The sequence below is a fragment of the Ascaphus truei genome, chromosome 12, assembly GCF_040206685.1.
Source record: "Ascaphus truei isolate aAscTru1 chromosome 12, aAscTru1.hap1, whole genome shotgun sequence".
In the NCBI taxonomy this organism is placed as follows: Eukaryota; Metazoa; Chordata; class Amphibia; order Anura; family Ascaphidae; genus Ascaphus; species Ascaphus truei.
The window spans coordinates 50558613-50571354 of record NC_134494.1 but is presented as its reverse complement, the minus strand read 5'-3'; the positions used below and the strand labels follow the sequence as shown (position 1 = coordinate 50571354).

The window sequence follows — 12742 nt, the reverse complement described above, 5'->3', positions numbered from 1 at the left end:
GCCCTCTCACCTCTCTCTGTGTCTGTCACACACTCTGTTTCTGGATCTCTTATTTACCCTATATATCTTAACTGCCCTATACTACACCGAAATAACCTATACTGCTTTCTTCCAGATCTGACTCAAGCTTCACACGGGAGACATCGGAACCCCCTCTAACCCAGAAGACAGGTAGGGAACACCTCCCCTCCAATGTATAACATTGCAGGAATGAGGGTACCTGGACATTGAGGGACTGCGGATCAGGTAAGATCCCAGGCGGGATTGCTGCTTTAGATATTGTGAAGCGGGGACGTCCAGACACTGGTTAAGGGGTTCAGGAAACTAGTCATTCACACCTGGCTTTTATTTCTAGATCCGACATTTACACACACACACGTAACAAGGACGAATTGTAGTATAATGTAATACAATAAATACATTTATGTCAAAAACTAATGTTGTTCTGACTAGGAATTTATTAAATGTATTTTATTTATATATTTTATTTTAAGGCGGGGTTGGGGGCGGGACTAGGGGCGGGACTGGGGGCGGGACTAGGGGCGGGGTTGGGGCGGGACTAGGGGCGGGGTTGGGGGCGGGACTAGGTGGCGAGTAGATTTTTTGGTTGGGCGAGTAGATTTCTGGGTGATTTGTCGAACACTGTATATATATATATATATATATATATATATATATATATATATATATATATATATATATATAATACTGTCACAGGTGTTTGAAGATGCAAAGTTGTGTCTATGTCTGAAGTAGAAGCAAGAAGAGCCAGCAATCACATGGACTTTTGCAAAGAGTTTATTTAGTGGATCGATGTTTCGGTCATCCGACACCTTTATCTTGAGAGGTCCCAGCAGAGGACCAAAGCACCTTGCAAATGTCCGTGTGAGTGCTGGTTGTTCATGCTGTTGCCCTTTATGTACAGTACACTCCCTCAGTGTGTTTGAGACTGCATTAGTCTGCATTTCTGAGCTGACCTGTTAGCGCAAGAGCATGTCTCAGGCCAGCAGCAACATCCAGCACCTTCTCCTTGAGAACCTGAGAACAAGAGACATTTGCATTTGTTCTATAAATCTGCTGTGCAATCCCAGTCTTCATTTGGCTGCTTTGCTATTTACTGAAATATTTTTTATTTTTGGTAATACATCTTAAAGCAGCACTATTAAGCAATATTAAGAGTCCCCAGAGCAGTGTAAAGCTTAACATGGACACTAGCAATTACAAAAATCACAATTTTTAACACAAAATGTATATAGGACATGCTTAAAAAGCAAGATACTAACATTATACGCGGTAAACTCCGAGCCTTCTGTGGGGAATTGCTGGGGGTCATGGATTAACATTGTATCTATAAAGAGGACAAAACTCTCACATGGTAGATAGCAAGGTAATAAAAATGTAATGTAAAATAAATACATTGAGCCCTATTTCTAACACACCCTTCTGGAGATCCGGAAGATATTCATTGCTTGCTTTTTTATTTTATGTACTGATTTCTGTATGTTTAACGGTGCAATCCTTGATATCCAAACACAATTTTTGTTGATGAGGCGAGTCGCGATTCTTTCCTTTCTCTCTTACGCTGCCAATAAAATGTTCATTTCTCTCATGGGGCCAGATCCACAATGGTGTATTAAGTCAGGGCTCATAAAGCCATGTTATGTTAAGTTAGCACGGCCTTGCGTGAGCTTTACGGGACTCACGTCACACAGGTCTTATCTAAAGGTGGGTTAGCTCCGCCCAGACGAAGAGAGGAGCACACCTGGGAGATATGCCAACAGGAGTCATTACAATATACTTTGCTATTTCTCAGGGGTCTCGGGTGTGCTCCTTTTTGTGCACAGGCAGTGTCAGATTTCCCGTTAGGCCCGGGCCCAACGCGGCGGCAAGCATTTCCTCCCCCATATAATTTTGCCGTGCCTAGTGGGAGGGTACTTGCCTGTGTCGGCCGTCTCCATTCTGCCGCCCTCCTGCTCCTTTGGAATCCTGGCATCAAATGACGCTGCGGACGCCCCCCCCCCCCCCCACCCAACGTGATGTTGCGACGTCGGATTTCCATGGCAATGCGCCACCGTATGACATCACGTTGATGACGTTGCGGTGTCATTTGACGTCGGGATTCCAAAGAAGCAGGAGGGCGGCACCAAGGAGGCGGCAGACACAGGAAAGTGCCATGGGGCGGCAAATTTTGAATTTGGAGATATTGATAGAGCGCTTGGAACGTTACTAAAATAGGTCTCTCACTCGCTAAATCCCGGCGTTAACTTTAACGGAGCTCTGTGGAAAGGTGTTTTTAGAGGGAACGCCGCTTTTGCATATCATTAGCCCTAACGTCCGTTATACTAACACAAGGGTCAGTTACAGCTCAAAACGGCACTGAGCACAGTGTTAGTCAGCTTTGAAGATCCCTGTTAGCACTTACGAAGCTTTGTCCGATTTAAATATTACAAGGAAATACATATATACCTCTCTAACACACTGTATAATAAACATACCTCTCTAACACACTGTATAATAAACATACCTCTCTAACACACTGTATAATAAACATACCTCTCTAACACACTGTATAATAAATATATCTCTCTAACACACTGTATAATAAATATATCTCTCTAACACACTGTATAATAAACATACCTCTCTAACACACTGTATAATAAACATACCTCTCTAACACACTGTATAATAAACATACCTCTCTAACACACTGTATAATAAACATACCTCTCTAACACACTGTATAATAAACATACCTCTCTAACACACTGTATAATAAACATACCTCTCTAACACACTGTATAATAAATATACCTCTCTAACACACTGTATAATAAACATACCTCTCTAACACACTGTATAATAAACATACCTCTCTAACACACTGTATAATAAACATACCTCTCTAACACACTGTATAATAAACATACCTCTCTAACACACTGTATAATAAACATACCTCTCTAACACACTGTATAATAAACATACCTCTCTAACACACTGTATAATAAACATACCTCTCTAACACACTGTATAATAAACATATCTCTCTAACACACTGTATAATAAATATACCTCTCTAACACACTGTATAATAAACATACCTCTCTAACACACTGTATAATAAACATATCTCTCTAACACACTGTATAATAAATATACCTCTCTAACACACTGTATAATAAACATACCTCTCTAACACACTGTATAATAAACATACCTCTCTAACACACTGTATAATAAACATACCTCTCTAACACACTGTATAATAAACATATCTCTCTAACACACTGTATAATAAATATACCTCTCTAACACACTGTATAATAAACATACCTCTCTAACACACTGTATAATAAACATATCTCTCTAACACACTGTATAATAAACATACCTCTCTAACACACTGTATAATAAACATACCTCTCTAACACACTGTATAATAAATATAAACCATGTAAAACGCCATAAGAAATTTAGAAGCAAGGCATCCCCAAATAGATTTCCTATTAACTGTGTGGGTAACAGCTTATTTAAGCATTATGCAGAATTAGAAATTGGATATTAAACTAGGTTAAAGAAGCAATCCAGCACGCTCATTTTTACATTATTCGGTGTCGCTGTTCTCCTCTCCCTCCCGGGAATTAAAAATGTCAGCCAAGCTGTGGGCCCCTAGGAAGCCGCAACGGACAATGTTGCTGCTTCCTATTGGACAACCACCATGTTTAACATTGTGAGTACGGCAGGGGCCACAGCACCAGAGTGCCCCAGCCCCACCGGCACATGGCGATCACGAGACCGCTTCTAGGAGAGATCACGTGATTGACGTCACTGATGATGCACCGAGTCCACAGGAGCACAGAATTCGGTCTTCCCTAGAAAATGAGCCGAAAGTCCATGACGTAGCAACTATGTCCTGGGGCCCCTGCAGTGCCACTGAAAGGGTTAAATAACCGGCACCTAAAAGTAAGTATCTTGATAGGCAAAAACAGAATTCAAACCGAGGCGTCCCTCTGGCGCTGAACGGCGCTATTACTGGCTCCCTGGGGACCCTCCGGTTTGAATACTGCTAAAAAAATAAATAAATGTGATGCAATTTGGGGCAGGATAGTTTCTTTATTTGACAGCTCTTTCACATCCAATTTCCATGTAATCTTAAATGTGACACTTACCGAAAGCTGCTTGGGAACGGGGCATGATTCTGCCTGAGGAATCCCCAGTTGGCTGAAAGAATTGGATCCACAAGATAAAAGCTCACCACTTCCTGAAAGGCATATAACAAAGGTATTGCACGGGCTACTGTCATGTGGCTGAAAACCTGAGTTAATGCAGGTCTGTTCCAAAAGAAGGCAGTGTGTGTTACATATAGACCTTTTATAAGTCAACCAGCAACCACCTTCATCCCATGCTGATATGCCTGGGTGAGGTCCATTCCCACTGGCGGAAGAAGTCTATAAGATTAGGGCACTAGACTTGAAGAAGCCTTTTACACCAACTCCTTAACTGTTCTTGTAAACGACACTGCACTCTTATCCTTCACATTCTTTGGCATTCACCTACTTATAGTTTGAACTTCAAACTATTGTTCTTCTGGACTTCCCTTACAATATTGTATGTATTTCTTCTATTAACATCTTGTATGTCTCATACTTCTCACCACTGAGCTTTTCCCCATGTCACTCGCCCGGGTTTAATTATCAAAGACTTCTGGCCGTGGCAAAGAAAATAAATCTCCATTGGGTTTTTTCACTTTAATAATTCTGATGCTAATTAACATTACCTTTCGCTCCAGCTTTGCAACTGGGATACTTTGATACATAAAGCCTCTTACCCCTAAAATAACCTGCTCAATATGTACCTGTTAACTCAATTTGTACATGTACAAAAACTGCTAAAAACTCCCCTCATCTTAAAGGAGCAATCCAAGCAATATATATATTTTTAATTAAATAAATCAGTTCTGTAGTATTAGATAATACTTACTTCCTTTTTTTTATTTTTAAATTTGACTATTAATGCCATTTGTAATGAGTCTAATATACTGAGCCTCCTTTGATTTCTATAGCAGGGGTTAGCCCACCTCCCCAGCAGTGCAAGATCTTTGTAACACTTTCCTGTTTGTGATCATTTGCTGCCAATATTCCCAGCAGTTTGAGCTGTAAACTGTAACAATAGATAATGTTACCTACGTCATATAAGAATACATTGTAGTTGCTGAGTTACGCTGGCTGAAGGATTGATTTGAAACGCAAAGGCAGCCATTTAGTGAACCCTGGGAAGCAGGATCTGTGTTGATCGATCACGGGAGAACTAATTGATCGACAGCTTTGGTAATTAGTTTTCAATCAAGGTAATCAAAGGCTGCATATATTAAAACAAAAAAATATATATTTTAAGCTGCTTGGATTGTCTCTTTAATACACTTGATTACCTCTCCTTCCTACCGTGTCAAACTCTAGAACATTTGAACTATGTTTTCATACTATCTGCTTAATTTCAGGCACAATAACTTTAAGACATATATCATGAAAACAAATATTGACATCATTTACCCGTTAGGATAACTGTGAAATCCCAGCCACAAGCCACTTTGGACACACGTGAGCTCAATAACGCAGCGCACAAGGTGAAACAGGAGACGTCTTCATTGTGATTCAGACCCAACTGTCCATCTTTATTCTGGCCACAGACAAACAATTCTCCAGCATCTATGAGAAAGAATATAGGCGAATCAGAACGGGACTGGGGTCACTGGGGGGCCAGTCTCAATCACGTGATTGCTACCCCAAGTGATCACCTTGTCGCGATCCTGTAAGATCAGTGGCAATATTCCGGCAGCGAAAGGTAAGGTGTGGAGAATGTGCTTTGGTGTTCATAAGGCTGGGGCCATGGTGCCACAGACCGTGCAGAGGCATCCGCACGCTGAGCGATCAGACAGCCTTAAGGCAGGGATCGCGTCCATGCGGCGTGCGGGCGGAAGCGGGAGGGGGGCACACGTTGAAACTGATTTCTTGGCGCGACAGGCCGGTCACGTGAGCGGTTCGACCAATGAGGGGAAACCAGCTCCGTGACGTCTCTAGGAACGCCCCCCCACGGACCGTCCCACCATAGCCAGGGAAAGCACCCACTTCACAGCCTCCGCACGCCTCCACGCAGGCGAAGGCACCATTGCCCCAGCCTTACTTTTTCCTAGGCAAGGTCACACCCCAACAGCAACCCCAAAGAAATGGGAAGCCTTGACATGACTATGTATTGGGAAACTTTGCTAAACTGTGGAATCTGGATTTATGCTTTAAAGCAGCAATCCCAGCGGACATTTAAAAAACATTGTTCTATATAGCATAGAAGCAGGGGGTCTCCAGAGCAGAACCCCATTCATTTCAGCTCCGGGGACCCCCTACTTCCCAAGATACTAACCTCCATAGGGGGTGCCGGTGGCAGCTCCAGCTGGGCTAACTGGGGTTCTTGTAATGGCGGCGTTCAAAGCTCCCGCGCCCTGAGAGCCAATAAGATGCTGTGACATCATCCGGTGCGGCTTCCTATTGCCCCGTGTCTGTAGGACCTTTAACCAGCGACGCGATACTGGCACCCCCTATGGAGGTATGTATTTCGGGGAGCAGGGGGTTCCCGAGCTGAAATTAATGGGGTTCAGCTCCAGAGATCCCCTGCTTCAATGCTAAAAAAACGGTCCGCTTGGTTTGCTGCTTTAAGGAACCTAAGAGACTTACCGTAAGGACAGAAAATAGCGCACTTTAAAAAATAAAATAAAGACAGATAAAGAGTACACAACCGAGAATATAGCACCGGTAACCCCCAAAGAAAAGAGCGACCAGGCTGAGGATTAAGTCTCAAATATATCAATTTGATATACCATTATATTAAAGATACATCTTTTGTATTCCAGATTAAGGGCCTTATTCAGTTTAGTCTGAATCCGCCATTCCGGCCATTTTCACCCGAAAATGTCTGTCCAAGTCTATAGGTATTTTCGGACAAAAAAAACAGTGTGAGTGGCCGCTTTGGACTATGTGGAATAAGATCCTAAACCTCTTCAACATGTCACTGGCAGGCTAGTTCCATTTGGTCCTTGGGGGGGAAATGCACTTTTAGTAGTCTCAGAAGTATAGTGGAAGAATAATGAATAATACAATTAAAACAATAGTTATTTGTATTATAATATTACTCATAGTAGTGACATGAGAATGTTGGTGTTAAACAGATTACAATGTGCAGTTTAAAGCTCAGTCCTAATTCCCCACACATATTGGGTGTGCGAATAAAGTGAATGCAATCATCCATGCAACACCTGCTCTGCTGTTTGTAATGGGTGCTTCCATGATGTAATATGCACTTATTAGATTTGCCAGGACTAAATCCAAACGGTGACAAGAACAGCAATCAATATTACAGGATATAAAGTATGTTTGTAGTAGAAGAAAGTAAAAATTGTATTTTATGCATGCATTTTATGATTCCCCACTGCAGCAGAACACAGAATAGTGGCAGGGGGAGAGGTTTGGAGAGGTTTGGAGAATCAGTAGTACTCCAGAACAGAAGATGTAAATGCAGCATAAAAAGGCCCATTTGTACAAAAATATGGAGCCTGACTAAGGGACAGGGTATGTATGTCTTTATTTATATAGCGCCATTAATGTACATTGGGATGGTGCATAGTGAGTAATTAGGGCTGAGATTTAAGGAGGGGCAGAAGAGTGTAAAGCTTTAAAAGTGAGGAGGAGAATTGAGTGCGAGATGCGGGATTTAATAGGAAGCCAGGAGAGTGATTTCAGCAGGGGAGACACGGAGACAGATTTAGGAAAGAGTAGATTGATTCTGGCAGCAGCGTGGGAAATACAAGTGCACAAGCAGTTAACAGATACTTTAAATTAGGCTTTTGCCAACTTACTGCCAGCAGATTCCTAGTTACTTCTGGTATATGCAGCCATGGTGGAAAGATACTGATATTAATGTGCCAATGTATGGGATTTTACCAGTGAGAGCAGCAGAATGTCCTCCTCCTCCGCTGATGCTTTTTATGGGTTGCTGGTTGCCTGGGAATGCCATGAGTTGCTGTGGCAACAATACATCATTTCTGTTGCCAAGTCCAAGTTGCCCATAACTGTTAGCTCCCTGAAACACATGCACGAATTTCAAATGTTACCAGAATCGTAGCCCTCAGACCTAAATCATTTCACCAGATAAAAAGTTTAATAATCTTTGCTGCTGTAGGGACCCTTTTAAATCTAAAAACAAAAACAATTTTTAAAAAATTGTCCAGTTGTAAATACTGTACTCATATATGGAAATGAGAAAGGATGCTATAAATAAGATTTAAAAAATAATGCATCATACATAGAGCATCTGAGGTTATTGCTTGAACATTCCTGAGAAAATCTCACAAGCTAATCACCTATTAAATGTCCAGATATCTACAACTGTATCGGATTAATGTAATTAAAAAAAATATATATACATTTTCCTGCTTAAAGAAAAGATGCAAAGCATTGCAGTGGAATGCACAGCAGTTACCTGCAGCAGTGACAAAGGTTCATTATAACACACACTTTATATTTTAGTGCCTACTGTATATGCAGAGATGATAAAACTTTGTGTTGAGGGGGGGAGGAAATGATATTTGGGTGAGAAGCAGCATGAAGGCATTAAATATGACTTGCAAAATAAACATTATTAAAAACCTACCTGAGTTTGAATACATGTTGTGGATGTGGTGTTTATAAATATGATTTTTATCTTTATTTTTTAACCGCAGTAGTGGGGCAGCTGGAAGCTTAGAGATCCTCTGGCTGGAACTGCTCCCAGACATTGCAGGAAACAGAGTGGTAGCACTGCAAGAATTCCTGCAGTGACATCACTGGGACCAGTTCCAAGCATACAATGCTGCCGCACTACTGCTGCAAGAGAGAGAGAGTGAGAAACTGAGAATATATGAGCTCCAGATAATGACTGCAGACTGGGCTTTCCTGGCAGCCCTCTATTAATCGCACTACAAACTCGGTCAATAAACCAATATTGCTGATGGTCATCTCAGGCTTGCATCCTTCAATTACTAAAGTTACACACTTACATATTCTCATAAATTTAAAAAAAAAAAGTCGTAATGTCAACCTGCAAGGAACTAATTCATTGGGGTTTGGAGGTTTGGGAACAAAACACATGGGTTTTAATTAAAAAGTGCAGTTTTTTCTTTTCACCAGTGACATTCTGTGGAGGTGCTTTAACAGACTTCAAATCAGTAAGAGCTGGGATCTCTGCATGCAAAAAAAACGGGCGATATGTTGTATTGATTTGATTTTTATCTGGCAATCTGCAGATATCAAGGGTACTACAAATATACATATAGCCTAGCCTTCCGGCAGCTACTTCTTTTCCCTGGGCCTTTCCTCTGTCAGTCCAGTTAGTGCAGGCAGTGGAAAGGTTAATTCCTTCCTTAGGCCTGTGTGTGTGTTACAGCCTTGGTTGATGTAATCAGTATTCAAGGGCGGGTCTGGCAACTTCTGAGGATGTCAAACTGAGGTGTGGATACTGGTTGGAACACACACTGTATGTGTGTGGGCCTATCAGTATCCAGCTCTGGCTTGCTATGAGTCAGTTAGAGACACTCCCCAAAGATGATAAATTCTGACATCCTCCCAAACTAAGTCAGTTCTGATCTGTTCAGTGACTCACAGGAATGGAGTAAAAAGGAGGAAGAAAAGGAAGTCTCTCCCTCCCACCCATGAGGGGATGGGAGGGAAGAGGAGTAGGCCTCAGTCAGGGCTCTTACATGAGGATAAAGAGTAGTAGGAGAGGTGAATATACAGCTATAAAGAATGCTTCTGCTATGTCCTGTTAAGCTGTTGCTGAAATAAACCATCAGAAAAGACCAGGCTGTCTGTTACTGTCTCTGTGTATGGAGGAACGTCAGTAGGGGCCCATCCCCTGAACATCCACAGAGGATCCCTGCTGGCTGGAGGCGCTACACCAACTGAGACCCAGGTAACCTGTCCCTCCTGTCCTGTTTCTCCCCACACCATCGCGGAGCGCTCAGCCCTCCTGTTACCTACAGGTTTGCACTAGCACCTAGAAGTAGAAAATAATGGCATACTCACCCCTATCTCACTTGGGGAGGGGATGGAACAAGGGCTACATACAAAAATAAAAATGCAATGGCCAACCCATGTTCGAATATGGCCCAGTACATCCATCACACTCAATAGTGACAACTTTTATTATATTTGTTAATTCGGTTTGAAATAATTCTGACGTTTCTACTCCTATTTTTCCAATATGGTTACCAGTTAGAGAGGATAAATATACATGGCATTGCAAGCCTCTCTAGCTTTGAATTAAATAAATAAGTGGAGCTTAGGCTGGGGCCATGGTACAGCAGACCGTGCGGACGCTGAGCGAACAGAATGCCTTAAGGCAGTGTTCGCGTCCATGTGGCGTGCAGACTGGAGGGGGCATTGAAATTGATTTCTTGGCGCAACAGGCCGGTCACGTGAGCGGTTCGCCCAATGAGGGCAAACCAGCTCCGTGACGCCCCCCACACCGATAAGCGCCCGCTCACTGACGAGCTTCCGCACGGGTGAAGGCACCATGGCCCCAGCCCTATAGCGATCACAAGGTTGTCAAAAGTGACATTTCCTACTAACATGCAGCCCATGTTAAATATTGCAAATCCCCTTTGTTCATTCCCCATTACGGCCAGCAGTGAAAACATGCAATGCAGCAGAGAAGGAGGCAGAAGTCTGTCAGGGACACCATGTGTGAGCCTTCCCTTTCTGGCAGGGGAGATATCATGTAAGCCTTCCCTTTCTGGGAGGGACATGTGCTGAGCAGTTGCCCCTCCCCGCTCACAGCACACAGGGTGAGGGGAATGCAAAGCACATGCACAGAGACAGGGAGCAATGACACTTTAAGTGTGATCTCACTGGGGAAACAGACACATTGTACACACTGCTACAGGAAGTCCATCTTCCTCTTGGGGCTTGCAGTTGCCATGGAAACCAGATGACCCCACCCTCCCCCTATTCTGCACCAATGTGCAGTGCGTTATGCAAGCCGCGCTGGCACAGGCGGTGGTTAAACAAGCGCTGCCCCATCGTTGGTGAGTAGTGAGGCACGTACCCAAGCGAAGAGGAGCTGATGCTGCTGCCGCCGCGGCTCACCCTCACAGGCCATTGACAACATGCAGCGCAAAGCTGCTGACACGCAACCAAGCGTTCCACGCCTCTCACACGCTGCCGCTTCCGTGTATGACGTCGGTTGATCTTGGAACCCGCGCATGCGCAGGATGATGTCCTGCAGGACTTTTGCACTTTGGTTATTTTACACAATATCAGTGTCCCCGTGGGTCTGCACGGTGCTAAAGACTCAGAGTATATACATTCAAACACAAACATGCATATGGCATTCATTTGGGTGTTTCTTTACACAGATTAGGGGTCTTATAATTATGCCCTGGGTTGGTGGCATCCTCCTGCAACTCCCCCCCCCCCCCCAACTGCAGTGAACATGACTGCGTTACCATGACAACAGGACGCTAGACCGCGTAGTGTCATTTCATTTATTTATAAAATGTGTTACCAGGAAGTAATACATTGAGAGTTACCTCTCGTTTTCAAGTATGTCCTGGACATAGTTAATATGACAAATAGTGTCATGGCAACGCGGCGTCATTTGATGCCCCACGCAGCCATGTTCACTGCAGTTGGAGGGGGAATGGCAGGAGGATGCTGGAGACGCCGCCACCTGGAGATTGACAGGTTAAACCCGTAACCCGGAGGTAAGTGCCCAAAACCAGCGAGGTAGCAACCCTGGATATGCCTCAGATATGTTAACCTTCTGGGACTCACATCAGTGATAACATTGGCTTTTAACGGAAAAGCGCCTTTTTTTTTGGTTGTTTTTTTTTAACTAATGTGACTCCCATTAGGCGTTTAACTGCTGACACTAAAAAATCAGTGAGACACAAATCGGTGTGACTCGCAGAACATTCGTGAAGGTTAACGTGTTTTGCGACGTTCAGCGGGTCAGGGGGATGTAAAATGTCTGATTTGTAAGAGAGAAACCTCACTGCAGCCTGAGAAAATGAACATAAGATCAGCGAGAGCAGCCTGCTTACAGCTTTTGGTAACTAATTTCAGGGGGTTACGTTCTAAAGTGCCTTACTGCAGATGATTGACGTGGATGGGAGTTTACATACGTTGGCGCCTAATCGTCACGAATGCACTTTAGAGCATAACCCCTTTAATCGGTGGCAGATTTCCGGGCCCAGGGTGGCAAAAATGTCCGCCCCCATAAACATTTACCGCGCTCTCAGGCCTGATGGGAAGTCACTTTGCTGTTGCGGCCAGCTCCTTACCTGCCGCCCTCATCATTAAATACGTAGTTACATAGTAGATGAGATTGAAAAAAAACATGCGTCCAAGTTCAACCTATGCTAAATTTAGACAACAGATACTGTATCCTATATCTATACTTATTGATCCAGAGGAAAGCAAACAAAAAACCCCAGTGACATATCATCTAATGATATCTCATAAAGGGAAAAATAAATTCCTTCCTGACTCCAAGAATTGGCAATGATCTAGCTCCCTTTTTAAATATAGGCACCACCTCTGCTTTACGCCAAACCTGTGGTACTGATCCTGTGGAAATGGAGTCCTTGAATATTAAATATAATGGTTTTGCTATTACTGAGCTTAACTCCTTGAGAACTCTTGGATGTATGCCATCG

At 43.2% G+C, this 12742-nt stretch overlaps 1 protein-coding gene across 3 annotated transcripts in view; it reads right to left on the bottom strand.

Annotated features, from left to right (window-relative positions):
- SERGEF (secretion regulating guanine nucleotide exchange factor) overlaps nucleotides 1-11279 on the bottom strand; it is a 310832-nt gene extending 299553 nt beyond the window's left edge. For 2 of the 3 annotated variants that reach the window (XM_075567693.1, XM_075567692.1), the window contains exons 1-5: nucleotides 11131-11279; nucleotides 7992-8130; nucleotides 5553-5708; nucleotides 4173-4264; nucleotides 978-1038 (exon numbers count right to left, since the gene is read on the bottom strand). In XM_075567693.1, coding sequence (XP_075423808.1) covers nucleotides 978-1038; nucleotides 4173-4264; nucleotides 5553-5708; nucleotides 7992-8130; nucleotides 11131-11193 — 511 coding nt within the window. In that variant the 5' untranslated portion in view covers nucleotides 11194-11279. Of the gene's footprint in view, nucleotides 1-977; nucleotides 1039-4172; nucleotides 4265-5552; nucleotides 5709-7991; nucleotides 8131-8700; nucleotides 8789-11130 lie in introns of those variants that run through there. The other variant, XM_075567695.1, reaches the window with a different exon arrangement.
- Nucleotides 11280-12742: the final 1463 nt, after the last annotated feature.